This window comes from Acinonyx jubatus, chromosome F2 (assembly GCF_027475565.1).
Source record: "Acinonyx jubatus isolate Ajub_Pintada_27869175 chromosome F2, VMU_Ajub_asm_v1.0, whole genome shotgun sequence".
Taxonomy (NCBI): domain Eukaryota; kingdom Metazoa; phylum Chordata; class Mammalia; order Carnivora; family Felidae; genus Acinonyx; species Acinonyx jubatus.
In genome coordinates, this window is record NC_069394.1 from 52,448,696 (window position 1) to 52,474,073 (window position 25,378).

Genomic DNA, 25,378 nt, shown 5'->3' on the forward strand with positions numbered 1-25,378 from the left:
TGCCATTGTTTGGAAGACTTGAATATGCTTAGCTAAAATGAGTATGTAATTTTAAAAAACATTCTTAAAACTAAATTATAACAAATGGCAGAATTTTTTACTCAGTGCTACCTTTACTGACTCTTCCATCATTTTCTGTTCAGATTATCATTTTTTTTCTTCTTCTTTGTCCTCAGTATCTAGAACAAAGGTCAAAATCTGGGAATACATCTCTGTGGTTAACTGTAAGTACTGATGATGGTGTCTGTGAAATAGCTGCTGACACCAGGTCAGCATGAATGATAGAAGAAAACATTGCACTGATAAAAGAGTAAGACCTTTCCTTGTTTTGTGTCATGTTTGATATCCAATGGAGCACACACGAAAATGTTGGTTGACAAAGATATATTATTATGTGAGAACTATTAGAGTTGAAAAGAGGAAAATTTATACTTGAGAGAAATATTTCTGTCTTACACAATTGAATAGTTGCCAGAGCAAGCTACTGAAGGTCTGTTCAGAAGAAGATAATGCTGGTGAGGGAATTTCCTAACACAAATCACCAAGAGCCCCGCGTTAATACTGGTGATTTTGTGACTCCTATCTCTGGTAGATCTCACTTCATAACTCTCCTTTCACCAAGGTTTGAGTTCTGTGCTTGATGCTAAGAATATAAGACTAACTTAGCCCAAAAGGAAAGCTATGTTACAGTGTAAGCAGTACGGGCCAGAAAAATGGGTTGAATAGACCAGTACACAACACAGCACTACCAAGAGAACCCAGAGATTCATAGAAAGGTGTTCTACACATAAACTACTGTCCAAAAGGAAGAAACAATACATGAGGAAGGAGTAGGTATTTCATACGTTAGCAGTGTTTTCTATTACCTCTTCACCTCACACTCATTTAACACAAACTTTTCATTGAACACCATTTCTGTGTCTGGAACTTTGCCAGGGAAAGGACACACCTACTCCCAAGGAACACGCAATCTAGTTAAGGCTATAGAATGTATTTATAAAGATACAAGTAGCAAAGTAGCAAATACTATGTAATAGGTAATGATGAATAATGCTAAATATCCCAGTTTTATAGAAATATACCAATGTCAGTCTCTTACGATTACCTTATCAAGAGCATAGAACCAAACCACATCCTTGAGGATCAGGGTGGAGTTTCCCCAGACAGGAGGAGTTTTCCTATCATCAGTCATCCTAAAAGACATTAAACAAGAGGGCTGGGTTCCGGAGATTGAGGGGTGAGAAACCTGTGTATAGAGAAACTTGTCTCTTTTTGGGTGGGAGCATTTGATACATGAAAAAGACTATGAATTCTGGAGTGTTTCAAATGATAGGGTTTGAGCTGTCCCGAGTCAGCGGAGATAGGCTAAAAGCAAGGCAAAGAATGAGCCTCTGAGCAACCAGAATGTGCATAGGTGTAGGCAGTGGTTGTTAGGAATTCTCTGACTTAAATGCCTCTTCTTTCAACCATGATGGATCAATGAAGCCTAAGCAAGAATTATCATAGGTGTCAGTTGTATTGTGGGTTATTAAGAAAGGCTTGGTGCATGCATTTTGGGAAGGAACAATACAAGTGGGAGTAGTTCTTCCTATCCAGAGCCTAGAGAAGGATTCGTGTGGAGATTAAGGAGGGGAAGGTGGGGAGTCAGTGGAGCTGGGCAATGCAAGGACTACCAGGTAGAGTGACTGTCTCATAAGGATCAGTGGTCAGGAAGGCAGAAGAATGAGGATCAAATGAAGACCGAAGAGAAGAGGTATTTGTGCCTAACAGATGAGAAGTAGTACTCTGGGAATGGCCAGAAACAGGTGAGGTTCATTTTGATGAACCTCATTTCCTGACAAGTTAATAGGAGATCTGCCATAACAATTTGCATATAAAGATAAGGTTTGCTTTGATTTGATAATAACAGATTTGGTAACTTAAGGCTCTACTATTCAGAGGATAACCATCTGTCCCTTTGCCCAGGTCAGTCAATTTATGCCAGTTGTCCCAGTGTAATTACCAAAAGTACTCATTTTCCTATTAAAAGAGTTCCCACTCGAATAATAATGTGGTCACTTTAACTAAGCACTGCATCAATGACACAGAAAAGAAACACAGTTTCAGAAGGGAGGGCATCACTGAAGGATGCGAAAGATTACATCTGAAATGTGTTTTGAAGGAAGGGAGGGCTTAAAGACAAAACAGTCAAGATTTTATAGGAAAAACGAATAGTATATGAAAATAAACTCAATGAGGCATATCGCCATTCTTTGCTAATATATACTGAATTCTTTTCACGTGTCATGCACAATTTTCTGGGATTTTATATGTATGAATAGTTTTACTCCTCCTAATAACCTATGAAGTAGATACTACGACCAGTCCTTTTCTAGTGAGACACATCACCCAAACTAAACAGTGAGATGGTGGCAAAGCAAGAAGTAAAACAACCTAGGGGTGCCTGGGTGGCTCAGTTGGTTAAGCGTCCAACTTCAGCTCAGGTCATGATCTCGCGGTTCATGAGTTCGAGGCCCGCATCAGGCTCTGTGCTGATAGCTTGGAGCCTGCTTCGGATTCTGTGTATCCCTCTTTATCTGCCTCTCCTCCACACTCACTCTCTTTCTCTCTGTCTCTCAAAAATAAATAAACATTAAAAAAAATTTTTTTTTTAAAAGTAAAACAGCCTGGCCTCTGTACAATACACTATCAGAGAGCAATAAGCAGATTTATTTTGCTACAGTTTCTGGTGAAAGAACAGTTGAAAATAGTGCTGGCAAGATGGATTAAAGGGTCTGCAATGACTCGATACAGCATTTACACGTCATCTCTTACACAGTATAGACTTAGGGAAGGGTTTTGAGATACTAATTTGAGTGACACTCATTTTTAGAAGGTTTATCTTTGAGAACAGCATACAGAAAGAATGAGAATTAGACTTAAGAGAAATCACACTGGTTGATAATCTCAAATTTATTTTACTTATTACCCTCACTCTGCATATAGATAGGTCGGAACATAGGTGATAACTCTTAGAATTGTTTGTCACTAAAATCTGAGAGTAAGATTAATAATCAGAGTACAGAAAAAGAAAGTAACCAGAGAGGGATATATACATATATTTGTACATACAAATATTACAAAATATTTCCTGTCTAGAGCCTCAAAGTGGAGTGTAAAAGACTGCAGAAGAGAACTGAGTTGAAGGGAAAAGGGGAAAGGAACCATAGGGTTATGAAATGAAATCAGAAATTTCAGTTCAAAACAAGAAAGATTTTCAAACAGTTACAACTATTTAAGAGTGAACAGGCTTGATGTGATTCTATGAGCATTTGATCCCAAATGCCTCTATTCTAAAAGTTCAACCTACTGAATTTTATACAAAAATTGGAAAGAAAAGAAGTATAACTGACACAGTAATATGTGTGTGTGTGTGTGTGTGTGTGTGTATACACATATAAATAAAAGAAGAGAGTACCTACTTAAGAGAAAAAAGAGTAACATGCAGAGTATGTATACTGTAAATTGGTGACAGATGGACAGATAGGTAAAAATAGGTATTGACTAGATATTGACAGGCAGATTAGTATTATCACATTGTTTTACCAAATGTGATAATTTTTCAATTTCCAAAATGTGGAAACCCAAGCAACACAAGACTCCATGAGTTTTAAGGACTATGCCTCATAATGAATTGCATGGTCCACATATCAGTACAGACTGATATATACAGACTGGCTAGCTCAGTCTGTACAGTGCGTAACTCTTGATTTTGGGGTTGTGAGCTTGAGCCCCCCAATGGGGGTTTCCTTTACTTAAAAAGGAAAAAAAATTTTAATATATTTATACCTATATAGCATATGTATAGTTTCAGTTCCTTTTTAGGTAGTTTGCATCTCATGATAGCAAAAATGAAAATTCCAGAAAGGAATCAGACACCTATCTTCTAATGCTTATACATTATTTTGAAAAACAATGAATTCTGCAGATGAACAATAAAAATATTTTCATTTTTAACTCATATATTTCAGCAGAAAGACAACCAAAAAGTTTTTTTTTTACGTATATTTTTAGGTTATATAATGAACTCATTATTTCCAGAGAATAATTCTTCTTTCCAATTGCTTGAAACCACTGTCATAATAATTTGATTTAGATTGGAAAGTAACAGTCTTTTCAATTAAGAGACACACTTCATTTTCCAATACCTCCATTCTCTTCATTTCTTCTAAAACTCATTACAAACCAAATAATTTTATTCAGCCCAAGTAATTTCTGGAAACACAATCAAGGGTTACAGTATAATTGTGAAGTTTTGATGTCCTTTATCTTTTTCTTAGGAACATTTGATATTAATAGGTAGAAACTCCAACTTTTAAAAAATATTTCCTTAAGGTATAACATCAGCTCTGAAAATAAAAATAGGAGAACTAGCTTTCCTCCAGGATTAGCATGACACAGCACTACTAAAGCACATATTTTAGGACACAAATGTGTCAAGAAGCAATGATTATTATTATATAGCCAAAGAGAGCAATTAAAAGAAAGTTTTAAAAAACTACAGTGCCAGGTGTATGGCTTTTTAAAGTCAGCAGAATCAAAATGCATTTTTCCAAGTATATATTTTTTGAAATTTAATCTATAATTTCAGAAGAAATTATATTCTTCTGAAAATTTAGTTATTTAAGCTGGACTTTGTAATAAGATATGTAAGGGCCCAAACAGGACTTATATTTTGAGGTATTAGATTTAAATAAAAACTTGATGAAGGAAAGGAAAAATAATTGAACATTATATAAGACTTAGCTCGTAGAAGTTCACCACACACTTTACATATGTAGTTGTCTTATTTATTACTCTTTCAACAATCCAGGAAGGTTGCTATCATTGCCTATATTTTGTGGATGAAGAAAATGGAGGCTGAAAAAGAACAAGTAATTTAACCCAAGATCATACAACAAGTAAGTAGCAGAGTAAGAATTTCAAACCAGAGGTCAATTCAAAATCCTTCATTTATTGACATGGGGATTCTTTGACGTAATACACTATAATTTTCCTAGATCAATCACATCAAAGTCGGCATTAAAAACACACAGAGAAATATTGGTAGGAGTATATCCACATAGCCATTTTAGAGAATAATTTGCCAATATCTATCAAAATTTTAAACATTAAAAAGTATATCCTTTCATCCAGTAATTCACTTTCAGGAATCCATCCTCTAGAAAGTCTGGCTCTGGAGCACCTGGGTGGCTCAGTTGGTTAAGAGTCCGACTCTTGATTCCAGCTCAGGTCAAAATCTCACAGTTTGTGAGTTCGAGCCCCATGTTGGGCTCTGCAGGGACAGGGTGGAGCCTGCTTGGGATTCTCTCTTTCTCCCTCTCTCTCTGCCCCTCCCCTACTTGTGTGCTCGCTCTCTCTCTGTCTCAAAATAAAATAAACTTAAAAGGAAAAAAGAAATTCTGGCCATCCACTAGTATGTCAATGCAACATTATAATTTCAACAAAAGAAAAAAATAGGATCAATGTCCACGAATAGGGAATTGTTTCAATACAGTGTGCCCATACCACAGAACTATGGATAGTAATATAAGACTGTAGTAAATCTATATGTACTTACATGGAAAGATCTCTAAGACATATTTTTGAGAGTAAAAGCAAAATAAAATATTACAAGTAGCATAATATTAGTTATGAGTTATATTAAAATTATAATAGAGTGACATATTGAGGAGATTTTTCCTACCATGCAATGCTATATTTATTTTGACCTTGTGACCATGATTTACATTTATTCCTAGAAAACCAACCCATGCCACAGGTTAAAGACCAAAAATTAAACATTTCTATGTTTTCCTCACAGGTCTATCAGAGTTCCAGGACCAAAGCCACCATTACCCTTTTAATCACAAAGCACATTTGACATTTTAAACACTTTCACTTGAATTACCTAATCTGGTCCTCACAATACCCATAATCCAAGTATCCCAGAGCAGTTCAACAATAACAAAGTCACACTATTCTGCTATTTTATGCTAGTATGAACTGCTATTTTTAATTCAATTGCCAAGCATTTATTGAGAGTTTATTGTGAGCCAGCTTCTCATAATAGGTGTTATCAGGGTAGAAAGATGAATCAAATTAGACAAGATCCTACCCTGAATAAAATAAGCAGGGTAGTTATGTTGGTGGAGGGAGTAAGTTATAAGACACATGCACAAATAACATAATTAAAGGAAAAAGTGAATAGGTAACATTAGAAAGGTACAAAAAATAGGCACAAACCATTATCTTGGTGATCTGCAAATCTGGAAGCCTGGGGGTCTTCTGAAAGGTTCTAAACTCTGAATTAAAGTTGTTCATATAACTATTTTTGCTTATTTACATATAGTTTTTAAGCATGTATATATATACATATGTATATGTATACATATGTATACACGTATACATATATATATATATATACTTATGTATATATAGTTCTTTTAAGATCTTAATGATCTGGTAGCATTCTACAATGTGATCAAGTGGCAAGCACAGAAAGTTAGAGACAAGTAAATCTAATCTCCCATTGGAGCTGCTCCATTTACAAGCTGTTTGGGAGACTTATTTAAACTCTCTGAGGCTTTGTGTAGTCAACTGTATTTTCCAAAAGTGGCTACATCGATATTTATGCTTCAGAACCTTGTGTCTCCTCTATCAAGAGAAGTCAGTTTCATCGCCTCTTGAAACTGGGCATTCTACATAGTCACACAGTCACTTAATAAACAGAATATGGCAGAAGTTAACACTGCTATAACGTCCAAGGCTAATCATAGAAGTGATTTCTCTCTCTCCCCTCTCTCAACACTTACCTTTAAAATCCATCTGCCATGCTCTTAGGACTGCAAATTAGTCCACATGAAAATAGCACGGAAGTACTTACCATCCACCAGCATCAATGCCTGGACGTGTGAGCAGTTGAGTCTTCAGGTGATGACAGACGCAGCCCTCAAGTGCTCCACCTGAGGCCTCAGACATTGTGAAGTGGAGATAAGTCATCCCCGTTTGAATCCCTGATCCACAAATCCATGAGCATAACAAATGTTCATTTTGGTGTAATTTGTAGAAAAGACATAGTAATGTGAACACTCAATTTCCTCATCTGGAAAAACAGAATAAGAACAGTATCTGAAGAGTTATTTTGAGGATTAAATAAGACAATATAAAGTGTTTAGTTTAGTATAGAGCCAGACACACTGCAGATTCTAAAAAAATGGACGTTACTATTACCATGTTAGTCTCTCTCAAAGACTGCCCCCCTCTACTACATTACACATTACCTGGCCTCCTCTTTTCAACTCTCTGGCAAAAAAAGTTCCCATTCTGAAATTGCACTCCTAGAAATACTCAAGAACTACATCATGGGTTCTTATGAGGAACTAGGTAGCTTTTAGCAAGCAGTTTGTATATTCCTAATCCCTTCCAGTAAACTTGAACTCTGAAGGTAGGAATTAGCAGGATGAAAGGAATGGTTGGAATAGCCAAGAGGGGGCAAAGTAAACAAAAACTCCTCTGTGATGAACCTGCTTTCTAATTTTTTCTGTTGTCACTTCAGGCAGTAAGTACTTGTGTAATAACACACACATACACAAATACACATGCAAATTCACCATTTGAAATGAGCACTTCTGTGATAGTGATAGAATTTATGTGATAGAATTCTGTGATAGAATTCATGATAGTTGGCATCCAGAGCATCAACTTAACATTTTATTTTTATATCCATTCATTCACTCATCCATTGGACAGACCTTCACTTAGCAACTTGTACATGCCAGATGCTGTGCAGGTACTAGTAATTCAAGAATATATTCCACATGGCTTCTGCCCTTGAAGATCTATAGTTTAAAGATATACACATAAAAGTTCTTTTTGTTTTTTTGAGTTCTTTCTGCCTCACAAAAAAACCCTTAATATTTTGCTTATGTAAAAATGTGTTTTAGTGAAAAGAGTAAAAATTTATTTATTTTTTAATATGAAATTTATTGGCAAATTGGTTTCCATACAACACCCAGTGCTCATCCCAACAGGTGCCCTCCTCAATGCCTATCACCCACTTTCCCCTCCCTTCCACCCTCCATCAACCCTCAGTTTATTCTCAGTTTTTAAGAGTCTCTTATGGTTTGCCTCCTTCCCTCTCTGTAACTTTTTTTTCCCCCTTCCCCTCCCCCATGGTCTTGTGTTAAGTTTCTCAGGATCCACATAAGAGTGAAAACATACAGTATCTGTCTTTCTCTGTAAGACTTATTTCACTTAGCATAACAAGGAGTAAAAATTTAAAACAAATAAGTTATATATTAATGCATTTTCAAGTTATATCGATATTCTCTTCCAGTTTTCACATTATCTTCACTTATCACTGTCTTCATCATTGGGATATACATCAACCAATATATATTTCAAGTATATGTGAATAAAATTAAGTAATCACAGTATTGTTATATGGGTACGGATGTTACAGTGCACATGAAGTTATAAAGAGTATTCATATGTAGTATACTACACGTAACAGTATGACAAGCAATTCATCCAGTATGTGGACTGAAGAGAGAGAAACACAAAATGAGGAATAAGGCTAGAGTGGTAGGCAGGGACCAGATCACAAAGGTTGTTGGGTGCCACTTGCAAGGCTAAAGAGTTTTGCATTTTATCTTCTAAGTGACTGAGCAATAATAAAAGATTTTCAGTAGGTGAATTATAATGCATCCAGATTTGTGTTCCAGAAGGCTCACTCTAGTAGCAAAAGTAGAGAATGAACGTCCTGTGTCAAGGATACCAATCTGGGGCTAATTGCATTGGTCCAAGGCAATATATGTGCATGCCCGAAGGAAGGTATTTGTTTGTAGTGGTAATGGAAGAGAAAACAGTTTTGAAAAGTATTTGGAAAACAAAAGACTGCTTCTGACAGGGTGTAAAGAACAGGATAAGTGGAAATATGGGACAATTCTCAAGTTTTCTGCTTTGGGTGATCTGGTAGGTAAGAATATCATCACCAATGAAAGTAGAGAGGGGAAGAAACATCAAGATGGGAGGAGGAAGGACATTGAAGAAATGGTAGCTTTACAGTGCTGGCAGGACATTCAAGTAGAAATAGTCAGCCAACTTTTAGAAATAAACGTAAGTGGTGTGCCCCATCTTTTTCTGTTCCGCAGAGTATATTTCTTCACTTTTAAGGAAGAGAAAACCTGGGGTGGAGATCAACTTTCCCACATTTCCAGCTGGACTGCTGTCAAGAGGCAGATGTTCCTCATCACTAAACAGCCACAGTGAAGTTGATGCCTCTCCCTCTGATTGGCTAGAGAGGGACATGCACTTCCTGTCTGTATGAGGCACCACCTAACAGAACTCTCCACAATTGAATACAGATCACAGTGGAAATATAAACTGATCTTTATTGATACAGAATTCTTCAAAACCATCCCAACCTTTCTCTAAAAGCTATATATCTTTACCTATTAACTGGGACACAATCTAAGTTCTTCGGCCTCTTATCTAGGATTTGCATGTATCTCCATCAATGAACACCCCTCATTGTGTCATTAACTCTCTTTGTAGAAAATATTATTTTTCAACATTCCTGTTCCATTCTCTCTCCCTAACAGCATCCAGATTTTTCAGATAAACACCCCATCCCTCATCCAATCCATGTACTTGGGGTAAAGATAATTCAAGGTCTACCAGAGGTATACTTAAGCCAGCAAACAGGTTTCATTCCCCTGGCTGCTGTCACTGGTGTACTGTCGATCACGTGACTTAAACAGCCCAATCAGAATAAATCTCAGGACTCTTGCTTAGAACATTTAGATGGAAGTTCTTTTTCCCACAAGAATAAACAAGGAAACATATATACACTTGATTACTATTGGCAGCCATCCTACGTTGTAAGGCTAATTTGCCTAATACCACAGAAGACAAAACAGAATTATTAAGTCATCAGATCACCCTAAACCTACAATCTGTCCTGCTTCTGGATTTTCTGGTAATTGTGCCAATACATTTTCTTATTAATGTTTCAGCAAGTGTGAGCCATATTTTCTACTAGTCCCACAAGTCATATTAACTATACTTGGTATTAAAATGTGAAACGAGCTGAATGAGAGAAGCATGGGTACATGGCATATCCTAAGCTAAGGAGTTGACCATCCTGATAAGGTTGAAAAACTGTTGATGAAACTGTTAGCTCTTGTGATGGGAAAGGAACAGCCTCTCTTCACAAACACCACATTCTCCACACCATCCTCTCTCTTTAGGCCTCTTCTAATACCACCTGAGTGAATCTGATGACTGGACCAATTCTTTGAACTAGCACCCCTCAATGAAAATTTTGAAGATTCCTGACTCCAGCTACTTGTGCACTGTACCCTTAGGACACGGAATACTTAGCAACTGGCATCCTCAGCTTTGGGATTTAGCTGCCATAGGTGATAAATCTCATTTATCATTTAGTTACATATCTTCATCTTTATGTATATCTCTATCTACACCCAAAGCCATAACCATCATCACATCTATACCACACACATGCTTATATCTGTATCTATATACATTTATACAGGCCTATACCTATGCATTGTCTAAATTTAAGTCAATACATCCACCTGCATACACAACACTATGCTATTGTAACATTTAGGTTGTTATAGCAATTAAATGAGTTAACATATGTAGGTGCTCAATGAATATTTACTGAGTGAATGCAAAGTGCCCACAACATGTTAAGTTCTCAATAAAAGCTAGGCATTATTATTTGCATTCATTGTACTAAAGGTAGCAACAACTGAAAATCCCAACTTAAGCTTGTTTATCGGTAAGTAAATTTATTATCTCAGAAAATTTTAAGATCAGAAGTAAAACAGGTTCTAGATAAAGTAAAATCAAAGGTTCAGTGATATCATCGAGATGCTTTACCCCTCTTCATTCTGCCACCTCATATGGGGATGCATCATCCCAAAGTGATTCCCTTGCAGTTGCAAGATAACTGTGGATGGCAATTGGGACTCTGTGCCTCCTTGTTCATACCCAGTTGAAGAGAAGAAGAGAATATTTTCCCCCAAGCACGGGAGTTATGTCTTTCCTTTTTCTTGGTCTTTCTTTTGGCCCTTCTCTTCACTTCCCTATGTGGCAGGCAGCCAAAAGTGGCTCCATCCAATTTAAGAATAAAGAAATTTCAAAAAGAGATTGACAGCTCACAGACCATCCGGGAAGCCTGGGGACAATGCAGCCAAGGAAAAAAAAAAAAGCATAAAACTAGTCTTGTGAGGAAGCTGCTACCACTGAGCATTAGACTGTGTACCTTGGACCACCAACATGGAAGGCAGAGGAAAGGATTCATGTGATTAGCAATGCCTAGAGCATGTATCCATACGTTAGGAGCAAGGGAGGCTGAGAAAGCAGCTATCTGGCAGTTTAGCATTTTATAGTGGGAAGTCAACTCTGAACTCTCACTTAGATACATAAAGCAGGCATTCCCAGACACAGAGAGATTCAGATAGCTGGCAACCACTAAGGTCCACTATTGACAGAGCTATATTATAGGAGCACGCAGCCACCCACATGGTATGGTTCTCCCTGGGGAAAAGAGACTTTGTGAACAACACTGAAAGGGCTTGCTCACCAAACTCTGTAACACTTCAGGATCCAAGCAAAAGTAAAGGAAGAGTTCTCCATTTCAAATGGCACCCTGCTGCACCACGGGTCCCCAGTCCAACAGACAGGCAGCATTACTGGAAGACCTCCAGTTTGCATTCGTGGTATGAAGAACTGGACTCAAGAGACACTGAATTAATCTCTGTTAGTGGAAAGGATGGTGTGAGGCTGTCAAGGCGAGCATGACTCAGCCAGCGGCAAAAGCAGTGACAGCAACTCATCCAACAACGGTGACAGGGAGCAATAACCAGAACAGATTCCCTGGAGCACAGAAGGTACCCCTTGAGGACTCTAACGGTATGTAGGAAAGAATTCCTTACAACAAAAAGAAAGCTTAAAATGAGCAAGATTTCGGTGCTAATGTTAAAATCCAAGGTCTCAGGGACATGTGGATCACACATGTGATTAAAGAAACAAATGACATCTTATTTCCTGGAATCGGAGCTCTCAGAAGAAGGAAAAGGAAGCAGTTTTGCTAACTGGTTTCCTTTTTCCTCCAACTGACCATGTGAGGCAGCTTTCCTGGAATGCTCTGGCACCCAGTGGGTTCAACGCTGTTTTCTTCTGGACGTTCGAATCTCAGCAATCAAGACACGTTCTCAGAGACGTCTGCTTTGATGCCTCAGTGTACAATTGCTGCACTTCTCCCTGGCCCCGGCCCAACCACTCTGATCATATTAGTTTATTTTCTTCAAAGAACATGAACCCAGCTAAATTCTTAAAACTTATTTCTTGTTTTGTTTATCGTCTGTCCCCATATAAACATTCACCAGAATGCGAACTCCGGGAGAAGAGTGGCTTTGCATAGTACTGTTACTGACAACCACCTGTATGCGTAGGACAGTACCTGGCACGTATGGTAGGCACTCAACAAATACTTGCTGAATGAGCATGAGTATCTGGCTCCTCAGAGTTGAGGCTATTTGACACCATATAAAAATTAAAACTTTAGGAGCGCCTGGGTGGCTCAGTCGGTTAAGCCTCCAACTTCAGCTCAGGTCATGATCTCATGGTTCATCAGTTCGAGCCCCACATTGGGCTCTGTGCTGACAGCTTGGAGCCTGGAGCCTGCTTCGGATTCTGTGTCTCCCTCTCTCTCTGCCCTTCCCCTGCTTGTGCGCGCTCTCTCTCTCTTTCTGTCTCTCTCTCTCTCTCAAAAATAAATAAACATTAAAAAAATTAAAACTTTATGTCTACAAGTCTTTAATTCAATTCAAACAACTTTGTCTCTCATTGTTAAGCAGTCTCTATATAAAATCCTCAACACCTTATCTGCCTGGGATACACCTTTTCCCAACTACATTCCTCACTTCCCCTCCAGACACATACTTCGCATGGCTAACTCCTTCCCAATGCCTCTGGTTTACACAGTCTTTCAATGAGGACTCTGAAAGAAGTGAAACATCAAAATCAATAATGCCAGAGAGTAAATCAGACTAACAACAGAGAAGCTGAGGATAGAACAGGCACAGGAAAACATTGGTTTATCAAGATCAATTATTTTAGGAGTGAAACCTAGGGTGCATACATTATACTAGAACTAGGTAATGGTCAAAGAGAAAAGAAAAAAAGAAATGAAATTACTTAAGCTAGCTACCGTAGTGTGACATGGGATGAAGACCCCAGGAGTTCCTAAAACTAAACCCAAAGACTTTGTTTTCAACCAACGTCTTGCCAAGTGTGGCTCTTTGAGGGTCTGGGATCTACCTGCGGCAATGACAGAGAATGCATGGCATGGTAGAAATCTGAGCATGGGCTTTGAAGACAAATAGAACTAAGCTTGAGTCCTAACCTTGCCAACCAAGACAACCCCTCAGAGAGTAATTGTCCATATAAAAAGGACAAGCTCATCAGCCTTTCAGAGATGCAATCTGTAAAGTATCACTTATAATAGTACCTGTTTCGTGGGATTATTGTGAGGATTAAATAAATTATTGCACATAAAATCAATAGTGCAATTCTCTGCCCACAGTTAACTGCTGTTCATTCATTCAGCAAATATCTGCACACACTATTATTAATATTGTCTATCTTTAAGCTATCTAGTTGACTCAAGAGATAATAATAGTTATTGTTTGCCAGGCACTGGACTAAGCACTTAAGAAGCATGATAATTTTTATTTTCCACAACTATAGGAAATAGGAAAAAATATTATTGTTGCATGTTATGGATTAAAAAAAGGAGGAAGTAATCCAAACAAAAGACCAGAGGTAACCTAGATGATTTAAGCCCTCCATGAAATGGTAAGAAGCTCACCTACAAGATGAGCAGGAATCCTGGTGCTGATGTAGGAGACTTGCTACTTCTTCCAAGGCTTTATTTTTCCCCTGAAGATGTTATCTTTTTTAGAAGGATCCCTTACACACTAGGATGTTGAAATTTGGCACTGTGACCTCAGAAAACAGAATTCCTTCCCCATATTTATACCAGGAGTTGGAGCATATCTCAAACATAATTAAGATACAGACTTAAATGTACAATAATAATATCGATTCATTGGTCTATTTAACTTCAGGAGTTTAGCTTTTTTTTTTTTTCATTCTATTTTTGCTCAGCCTAATGCCTTTTATAGATCTTAGCATTGTTAACCAGGTTGTGATATTCGTTCAGTTATCTACTTCAGGTTTCAAATGACACACATAAATTTATCAAACATTAGACCTTAAGTGGACCTTAGAAATCATCTAATCCAGCAGTCTACAAATTACTCTGAACAAATGAAGGAATCCTTTCTCTTTAACCAAATGTTTCACTTTGTTTACAGAGCAAGTGTCATTTCTTTGAAATCAAATTCCACTGAGACTATGGATGCATTTGTTTGTTTTACATTAAACCACCAAGCTAATCCAATGAGAAAACTTTGGATTTTCATTCATTTATTCATTCAGTTTGGCCCCATATATGCCAGAGTTTCTGCCAACCAGTGAAGAAGAAAAGGACACAGTCTCTGCTTCAAGGAGCACATGTTCTACTCAGGAAGGCAGACACACAGGGACAATCATATCCAATAGGAGTAAGGCCACAGCAGAAGCTTGCAGGGGGAAGTGTGAGGCCATGGGTAAGGGGGTTTCACAGAAGCTTCTGGAATGGTGGTCACCTAGAAATGGGACTCAGAAATGGGATGAGAGAAGTAAGATAATTCCCAGGCAAAAGCAACAACAAATGCTAGCAAGGGAGAAAATGAAGAGCTCAGAATGGGAAATAATTGATATGGCTGGACTTTGAGATTCACTGCATGTGATAGGTACTCAATAAATGGCTGGTTTGTTGATTAACTAATTAATTAAACTGGAGGAAATAGGCTATAAAAGTAGATAGAAGTCAGTTCACAAAGGGGCTCATAGGCTGACTCAAAGAATTCGATTTTATTCCCTAAAATAGAAGTTGAAAATGCAAATGTCTGAAGGGATTTTATAGGAAATGTGAATAAGTGGGCCAGGTTTAAAAATATATATATAGCAATTATGGGGACTATGCATGAAGTAACTGCCTTATTCAGGTACAATATAAGGTACTGTCAGCACACAGATCTAATATATGATCCTGGCCCTTAGGCTGCACATATAAACACATACACAAAATATAATGTGACGATTACCTCTACAATAGGATACAATAGGATCATTGAGGAGAGGCTTACTTAATTCCATCTGAGGAAATCAGATAGGTTTTACCGATGAGATTCTATTTGAGACAACTTGAGGAATGAATATGAGCTCATCTTTCTACTTTTGGACTTTCAGTCCAATCACGTTGGTCTCCTCCTCACTGTCCCACAACGCTCTACACTGCGTTAAGTCCTATCTCAAGTCTTTGACTCTGTCTGGTGTCCCTTACATTCCTTCTTTACTTAACCAATTCCTGCCAACTGTTAAAGGCCCATTGCAGGCCTTCCTCATGCATAAAATCCAGGAAGACTTCCCAGGCATCAAATGTTAATGGAGAATGTACCAGAGGCAAGAAACTATTGGAGGGCTGAAAGATGTTAGGACCCAACAGAGTGTAGAAGTGTTCAGGAAAGGGTGTCTTATTATTATGTGTGATGAGAAGCTTACTAGTTTGGCACTCCAGGATTCATGGGGTCTGTGATTACAGGCAGATCTTTTAGCATGTTTTCCTCAGTAGTCTTACCTCTAAAATGGAGGCTTATCCCCATTATCTTTATGGTCTCTTTCAGTTCTAAAATTATAACCGTGATTTTGTGAAGGAATGTGATCTCTTTGTTGTATTTCCAGTAGGACTTCCACATCTGCCTTCAAATTTTTCTTTATATAATATGATGAGTAGAAATCATTAATCAATGGTAGTAGTACTGAAGAGGATCTTCTCTCTGCCATTATAAATGCCATATAATTCCTACCATAGATTTAGGTGATTCCATAAATCACAGGTTAACCGCAATAAAGTTGGCTATTGTGTTCCCCTGTTACTACTTTGGTCACCACCTATTAATTTAAGAATAGATCACTTGTTAGGGTGCCTGGGTGGCTCAGTCAGTTAAGCGTCCAACTTCAGCTCAGGTCATGATCTCGCAGTCCGTGGATTCAAGCCCCACGTCAGGCTCTGTGCTGACAGCTCAGAGCCTGGAGCCTGCTTCGGATTCTGTGTCTCCCTCTCTTTCTGCCCCTCCCCCACTCACGCTCGGTCTCTCTTTCAGAAATGAATAAACATTAAAAATAAAAAATTAGAATAGGTCACTTGTGGTTCTTTCTCTGGACCCTTACAATTTCATGGCAGTGAGAAAATAGAAAATAGATTACAGATCCTGAATATTAAATCACAGAAACACTGCCTATGAAAAAGAACATTCATGAATTAGGGAAGTCATGGGATTATGCCAAAATAATAACTGAAAAGGAGTTGTTGTTTTATATTATTTTAGTTATTATAAATCTCTTAGAAAGAAGTGTTTGCATTTTATCCACTTTTAAAATTCATATTTAGTTTGCCTTATTCCAACTTGCCCTATTAGTTATACTTTTGGGTATGAGCAGAAGAAGCAACTCTGGCCAGGTGTAAGCAAAAAGCAAATCTAATGAAAGTACACTAGGGTATCTCATGAACTCCAAGTAAAAGTCAAGAATGGGGGGAACCAGCTCAACTCTAGTGACCTCAGCAGTGGGACTTCACTGACCCTCTTACCATAGAATTTCCTTTACCTGACTTCACCTCCTATGACTTTCAGTCTGCATCTTCCTCCTACTTCTTTTAATTGCTGGGAAAGAGCATCCATTGGACACAATTTAGGTCAAATGTCCTCCTCAGACACAATCAACCATGACAACACATTGTAAGACTAACATATTACAAAGATGGCCACCAGGGGCCCAACCTTATAGAAGCAGAGAGTTCCAGAGAAGGGGGAAATGTGAGACTCTAGGAAGCCACCTCAAGAGATGTTTGCCTATTGCACATATTTTTTTCTGCTGTTCCTTTTTGTTTTTGTTTTTGTTGTTACCATTCTTCCCTCTCTCCCTAAACTCACCCCTTGCCCCATCATTACAAATATCTATACGACATTGTATAAAATTGTATCTAGAATAGGCTCAAAATATCCTGCTAGATGTATACATTTTACATAAAATTAAAGAAAGGGAAGGAAAATAGGCTGTTGTTACTCTGCAAACTAAAATGTATACAGATCAATTTGCTTGTATGTGCTGTATACAGTCATCCAAACTTAACTAAAATATTGCACAGAGACTAACCATTACATATGCACTATGATGATGTGACTTTTACTCTGACAACCACAGGACATTCTTTCATGATTAATAAAGACATTCAGGAGCCCAGAAATAAAACCATATTTACACAATCAATTAATTTACAACAAAGAAACCAAGAATATACAATGGAGAAACGATAGTCTCTTCAATAAATGGTGTTGGGAAAACTTGACAGCCACATGTAAAAGAATAAAACTGGACCACTATCTTACACCATACACAAAAATTAACTCAAACTGGATTAAAGACTTGAATGTAAAACCCGAAACCATCACACTACTAAAAAAAAAAAAAACCCAAAAAACAAAAAACAAAAACATAGGTGGTAAGCTCCTTGACATGAGTCTTGGCAATGATTTTTTTGTAACCAGCCTCAAAAGCAAAGGCAACAAAAGCAAAAATAAACAAGTGGGCCTGTATCAAACTAAAAACCTTCTGCACAGCAAAGGAAATTATCAATGAAATGAAGAGGCAATTTACTGAGTGGGAGAAAATATTTGCAAATCATGTGGGATTTGTTAAGTGGTTAATATCCAAAATATATAAAGAACTCATACAACTCAATAACAACAACAAATCCAATTAAAAACAGCACAGAGGATCTGAATAGACATTTTTCCAAATAAGGCATACAGATGGCCAACAGGCATATGCAGAAATACTCAGTTGTCACTAATCCTCATAGAAATGCACTTCAAAATCACAATGAAAGCAGGGCGATGGGGGAATGAGTTAAATAGGTGGTGGGGATTAAGGAGTGAACTTGTGATGAGCACTGGGTGTTGTATGGAAGTATTGAATCACTATATTGTATATCTGAAATTAATATTACACTACATGCTAACTGGAATTTAGATTAAGACCTAAAAATAAAAATAAAAAAAAATTAAAGAAAAACCACAGTGAGATATCACCTCACACTTGCCAGAATGGCTATTATCAAAAACACAAGAAATAAGGGCGCTGACTGGTTCAGTCAGTAGAGCATGAGACTCTTAATCTCGAGGCTCTGAGTTCAAGTCCTACACTGGGTATAAAAATTACTTTAAAAAATTAAACTACACTCATGCATTACTGAAAAAAAAAACAAAAAAGACAAGAAATGGCAAATGTCAGTGAGGATGTGGAGAAAAGGGAACTCTCATGCCCTGTTGGTGGGAATGTAAATTGGTGCAGGCACTGTGGAAAACAGTATGGAGAGTCCCCTGGGTAGCTCAGTTGGTTGAGCGTCTTTTTTCTTTTTTTTTTTTTTTAAGTTTATTTATTTATATTTGAGAAAGCCAGAGACAGTGTGACTGGGGGAGAGGAAGGAAGAGGGAGAGAATCCCAAGCAAGCTGCACACTGACAGCACAGAGCCTGATGTGGGGCTCAAACTCATAAAACCATGAGATCATGACTTGAGCCAAAAACAAGAATCCTACACTTAACCAACTGAGCCACCCAAGTGTCCTGAGCATCTGACTCTTGATTTCAGCTCCGTCATGATCCCAGGATTGTGGGCCCCGTGTCAAACTCCGTGTTGAGCATGGAGCCTGCTTTAGATTCTCTCTCTTTCCGTCTGCCCTTCTCTCCCACTCATGCTCTCTCTTAAGAAAAAAAAAAAAAAAAAAAGGATAAGGGCACCTAGGAGGCTCAGTTGGTTGAGCATCCAACTTCAGCTCAGGTCACAATCTCATTGTATGTGAGTTCAACTCCCACATCAGGCCCTCTACTGTCAGCACAGAGCCCACTTTGGATCTTCTCTCCCTTCTCTCTCTGCCCCTCCCCTACTCCTGTGCTAGCTCACGTGTGCATACTCTCTCAAAAATAAATAAATAGGGGCACCTGGGTGGCTCAGTCAGTTAAGCAGCCAACTTCTGATTTTGGTTCTGGTCATGATCTCACGGTTTGTAAGTTCAGGCCCGCATTGGGCTCTGCACTGACAGTGCAAAGCCTGCTTGGGATTCTCTCTCTACTTCTCTCTGCCCCTGTCTTTCCCCGTCTCTCTCTCTCTCTCTCTCTCTCTCTCTCTCTCTCAATAAATAAATAAACTTTAAAAAAAGAAAATGTCTTTAAATAAACATTTTTTTAAAAAAATGAAAAAAAAACCAATATGGAGTTTCCTCAGAAAAATTAAAAATAGAATTACCATACAATCCAGCAAATCCACTTCTGGATATTTATCCAAAGGAAATGAAGATACTAACTCAGTAAGTATGGACTCCCATGTTCACTGCAGCATTATTTACAATAGCCAAGATTTGGAAACAACTAAAATGTCCATCAACAAATAAATGGATAAAGAAGATGCACAGGATACTATGCAGCCATAAAAAAAAGAATGAAATCTTGCCATTTGTGACAACATGGATGGACCTAGGAGGCATTATGCTAAGTGAAATAAGTCAGAGAAAGACAAATACCATATGATCTCACTCACATACAGAATACACATGGAATTTAAAAAACAAAACAAAAAAAATGCTCATAGATACAGAGAACAGACTGGTGGTTGCCAAAGGTGGGAGGGGAGATGAGCAAAATGAGTAAAGGAAGTCAAAAGGTAAGGTATAAATTTCTAGTTATAAAGTAAGTCATGATAATATAATGTACAGTATGGTAACTATGACAACTAATACTGTATTGCATATTTGAAAGTTACTAAGGCGCACCTGGGTGGCTCAGTCGGTTAAGCATCCGACTTCGGCTCAGGTCATGATCTCACGGTTCATGAGTTCCAACCCCATGTCAGGCTCGGTGCCGACAGCTCAGGGCCTGGAACCTGCTTTGGACTCTGCGTCTCTTTCTGTGTGTCTCTCTCTCTGTCCCTCCCCCATTCATGCTGTGTCTGTCTCTCTCTCTCAAGAATAAATAAACATTAAAAATATTAAAAAAAAAAAGAAAGTTGCCAAGAAAGTAAATCTTAAAAATCCTCATCACATGAAAAAAAAGCTTGGATCTATGTATGGAGATGATTGTAGCAATCATTTTCTCAATATACACAAATGTCAATTATGTTGCACACGTGAAGCTAATATAATATGTAAATTATACCTTCAATTTAAAAAATTATTTCATTTTAGGGGTGCCTGGGTGCCTCAGTCGTTTAAGCATCCAATTTCAGTTCAGGTCATGATCTCACGGCTCATGAGTTCTAGCCCTGCATCGGGCTCTGACCTAAAAGCATGGGGCATGCTTCAGATTCTCTCTCTCTCTCTCTCTCTCTCTCTCTCTCTCTCTCTCTGCCCCTCCCCTGCTCACGTGCTTGCTCTTCTCTCAAAAATAAACATTAAAAAAATAATAAAAATAAATTATTTTATATTAAAAAAAGATGTTCAGATTGTTTTCTGTAAGTAAAATGTAGACATTTATTAATACCAAATAGATAAAGAACACATGGTATCTATATCCTGTATGCTCCTTTCAATAATCCGTGAAGGAAGTTCTTCCTGGACAGTTTCAATAAACTTTTCTAGATCCTTCCTCCTAACTGTGGTATTTGTACACCTTTGCTTCTTGAAAGTTTAATTTGCCTTGGCTTCCTTGATATTGGACTGTCAGGTTTTTCTCATCATAAGTAACTTTTGCTACCACCTGCAGACCTATCCACAGGTGAAGGAATTACTCCAAGGTTCATTTTTTTTTTCTCTCTATACCCCTATTCACTTACAGAACCCATGAATATAACTGGCACTTCAGGGCCAAGACTGCCAACTCTATCCTGAAAACTACTTCATGTTTTAGTCTACTGTTTCCATACAATTCTCTTTTTATGTCACACTCACACAAGAAGGGAAATATCAACCCAAAACCCTTTATTACACCACAAACTATATTATCTTCCTATGGTCATTTTGAAATTACAACTATCAATTTCTCCCAGTCTTGGGAATGTTCCAAAACCTTAGAAATCAAGGGATGATCTTAGCTCCACTAATTTCAGAAAACAATTTATAATCTATTAGAACCAGCCCAAGCTAGTGATGACTACAAGTCCCAGGATGCAAAGCAGGAGCCTGGACCAATGCTGACTGTAGTTCCTCCACGGAACTGAAATCTGATCCCGTGTGAGGCAAACTAGGCGTCTTTGCCTCCATTTCTCAAAGTTAGTTTATAAAAATAAAGCTAGGGAAGAGAAAGTAGAATTCTTACCACAACACTAGGTCCAACCCAGCTGCCAAAGAGCCCTAGCCGCACGCACAATTCGAATTAGTGCCTCCGGGGAGTAGGGGGCTGAGGAGGAGGGAGAAAAAGCTCTTTGCGTGACGTCACTTCCTGGAGAGGCGGCCCGGATTGGCCCCTCCCTCCACCTCGCAGGGATCCTGGGCCCGGCGGCAGCCGGGTAAAGCCGGGCTGAGGCAGAGAGCGGCTGCTTTGGGGGACGGAAGGTCACGTGAGGCTTCTTGGTCCCGTGGGTGGAGACGAAAAGCTGCGGTTAAGGAGGGTCGGATTTAACCGTCACGGGGAAGCGCGCTCTACGGGATCGCGGAGGGGGCTGAGGTAGGGACGAGGCGGCGGGCGCTTTCCCGGGCGCTCTTTCGAGTGACACCTGCGCCCCCTTGGCTGGCGGGCGTCTGGCGGACTCCACCGGAGGGTGGACGGGCCCCGCAGGAACCCTCAGGCCACCGCCGACTCTGCCGCGCGTCTGGAGGCGCTGGCCTCGCGCGGGGCGGCGGAGTTGGGACCGTCTTGGGGCCCCTGGGAGCTCCGGAGAGCGGTGGGTCTTCCCACCCAATGAGCCGAAATCCCGTGGCCTGCTCACCCCGACAAGGCACTCCTGAGGTCGAACTGCCCCTGGGTTCTCCACTTTTCCTCTCGCCACCCACTTCTCTCTCCTACCTCGTTGCTCAGGCTCGGGCCACCTCACCTGCCTAAGGTTTTTCCAGCGTAGGACTAAGATGTCAGGCTTCGGAGCATCTCCATGCCAAGGCAAAAGTGAACACGCTATTAATAAGCCCAGTACGTTTTCTTAAAGTTTTCTTAAAAGCGCTCACTTCTTTGCATGCCAGTGATTGTGTTGATACGCGCGTCCTTCCCCCAGCCCTGTGGCCTCACAGGTAGTTGAGTAGCAAGGGGCAGGGCTATCCCACGGGCTTTGAAAAGGATAAGATTTCAGACTTTTATTTACTTGGGAGTGTGGGGGGAGCATCAGGCAGAATCGAGGAGCAGTGAATCAGCAACTCGAGTTTCTTGAACCTTTGTTGATGAGGAAGGTTGCCCAGAGCCACGTGCTGAATTAAAAATCTTACATCAGCATCTTTTCCAAGCCCAAGCAGCTCCATTCCTACCTTTCTCACTAGTAGAGTTGCATAGATGTAGTTAAGATAGGCAGACCCTTTGTTATGTGCCATTTCACAGGTCTGTAGTTATTACAGTTTCTTAGTTTATTATTTAACAACTTAGTGGTAAACCTTTTCTTCATTGTATAATTATGAGATTATTCTGAGACAAGATAAATTGGTCCTTTTGACAACAGAGATTATGGAGTATGAGTTGTAAAGATTTGTTGACTACCCTCAGTTTATAGCATAGCAGGATTACTGATGATCTGGAGACTGAAGAACATTTTCACTTTCAACCTTTTCATATTTTAGGATATAAGTTTAATGTTCATTGGGTTTTATTTGATTAGTTTAAATTGACCAGGAGTTTTTCCAGTACATTTCATCCTGTATTTAGTAAACTAAAATTTTAAGAGCAGTTGATGTTTGCTTTGTAACATCTAAGCTTCTGGTTCACTGTTATTACTCAGGGTAATTCTTTAGAGTTTTGCTAATTAAATCAAACGGAAATATGAATAACTCTCCTCCCTTTCTTTTCTTCCCTCCTTCCCTCCTTGTATGTAGAACTGTCAGGACCATAAGCAGACAATTAAGTTTCAGAAAGGGCTTTATTTACCACTCGTCCTGTTTCCAACTCTTCTATGTAGGTGAAATCACGTTAAAATGAACATTACAGAAATCTATCACAAGGAAATGAAGTAGAGATTGAAAAGAACCTGTAGTATGAAAGTCAAGAAAAAGACTATGGAGTAGTTTTACTCTCTTTACCTTGCAAATGAGAGTCCTTAGAGATGATATTTTGGGATTAAAGAAAGAGGTTTGGGGCATGTTTTCATTCCACATAAAGTAACCGAGTGTCACAAAATCAAAAGAAATGAATGTGAACATTCTGGGGGTTTTTGGGATAACGTTCCAAATTAAAGACTAACCTTTCAATATGTTCTTCTCATTTTTAGATAGTGAATTCCCAAGAAGAAAATAATGGATTTCATATTAGTTATTCTCTAAATGTTTGGACTCAGCAGCGTATAGGTTTGTTGCAAAAGCTAAAAGAAGATGGCAACTCCTTATGTCCCAGTTCCTATGCCCATAGGGAACTCTGCTTCCACATTTACAACCAACAGAAACCAAAGAAGTTCTTCTTTTGGGAGTATCTCAACAAGTTCAAACTCTTCCAAAGGCCAGTTAGAGGACTCAAATATGGGTAATTTTAAACAGACAAGTGTACCTGATCAAATGGATAGTACTTCATCTGTCTGTAGCAGTCCCCTCATTAGGACTAAATTTACAGGTGCAGATTCTTCCATTGAGTATTCTACTAGACCAAGAGAAAGTGAGGAACAAAATCCTGAAACAGTGTGTTTGGAAGATAGACCTTCTACACCTACTATATTGGGTTATGAGGTGATGGAAGAAAGAGCCAAATTTACCGTGAGTATTAACTTCTGCTATACGTCAGTAGAAAGTGAAAAATTGGGTTTAATACTTGTAATTTCTTGAACATAAAATTCAAGTGGTTTTTACAACTCTAAATACTGTCATGCTGTAGTAAACCTTTGTTTTATTTGAATGAATTTTCACAAACCAGAAATTTCTGTGAAATTAGCACACAGATCAAGAAACAGAACAAGCATCCAAAATGCACCTCCCCCATGCTCTGTCAGTCAATACCCACTCTTCCTGATAGCCTGCATTAATTTTGCCTATTTTTGTACCTTACGTAAATGGAATTGCAGAGTATGTACTCTTTGAAGTGTGGTCTTTTCAATATTGTGTTTGTAAGATTTATCCTTAAACTTGCGTGTAATTATAGGTAGCTCATTTTTGTTACTGATCGTATTCCTTTTTTGTGAATATACTACAATTTATTAAACCATTCTACTGTTGAAGCATTTGTAGAATTTCCAGTTTGGGGCTCTTACAAATGCTACTGCAATGAACCTTTTGGTACTTGTCACTCAGTAAACACATGTACACGTTTCTGTTTGGTATCTGCCCAGGAGTAAAACTGCTAGATTATATGCCTAGCTTTAGAAGATATTGATGAACAATGTGCCAGAGTGGTTGTACTAATTTATACTCCTGTAAGCAGGTGAGAGTTCTAGTTACTCTACATTTTCCCAATGTGTGGTATTTTTCATCTTTTTCATTTTACCTATTCTGGTGGATAGAGTAATATCACATTATGTTCTTAATTTGCATTTTTTAAATGGCTAGTTAAATTGAAGATGTTTTTGGCCATTGGATGGATGGCCAAAACATTCCTGTTGTGAAGTATTTGTTCCAGACCTTTATTCCTTTTTCTTTGGGAAAGTTTTTTCTACTTGATTTATAGTTTTCTCTGCATTTTGGACATAAGTTTTTTCTTACAGCATGCATTGTGTTATCTCTCACTCTGTGGCTTGCCGTTTCACTTTCTTAATGATGCATTAGATAAACAAAAGTTCGTAGTAATAAATATGCTTTATTAATTTATTAATATGCTTTATATATACTATACAAATATAAATATGTTAATACTTGTTCTTTTACGGTTAACACTTTTTTTAACTTTTCTTTTTAATGTGTTTTTAATTTATTTTTGAGAGTGAGAGAGACAGAGCACAGGCATGGGAGGGGCAGAGAGAGAGGGAGACACAGAATCTGAAGTAGGCTCCAGGCTCTGAGCCCCACATGGGGCTTGAATTTGTGAACCATGAGATCATAACCTGAGCTGAAG

The 25,378-nt window shown here is 38.5% G+C and overlaps 1 protein-coding gene and 1 pseudogene across 2 annotated transcripts in view; one reads left to right on the forward strand and one right to left on the reverse strand.

Moving 5' to 3' along the window:
• LOC106982513 (60S ribosomal protein L23a-like) overlaps positions 1-21,703 on the reverse strand; it is a 174,540-nt pseudogene extending 152,837 nt beyond the window's left edge.
• Positions 21,704-21,736: 33 nt separating this feature from the next.
• SNX16 (sorting nexin 16) overlaps positions 21,737-25,378 on the forward strand; it is a 42,236-nt gene continuing 38,594 nt past the window's right edge. Inside the window, exons 1-3 of one of the 2 annotated variants that reach the window (XM_015080682.3) lie at positions 21,737-21,877; positions 23,616-23,863; positions 23,951-24,090. In XM_015080682.3, the coding sequence (XP_014936168.1) occupies positions 23,716-23,863; positions 23,951-24,090 (288 nt within the window). In that variant the 5' untranslated portion in view covers positions 21,737-21,877; positions 23,616-23,715. Of the gene's footprint in view, positions 21,878-23,615; positions 24,091-25,378 lie in introns of both variants that reach the window. The other variant, XM_027064309.2, reaches the window with a different exon arrangement.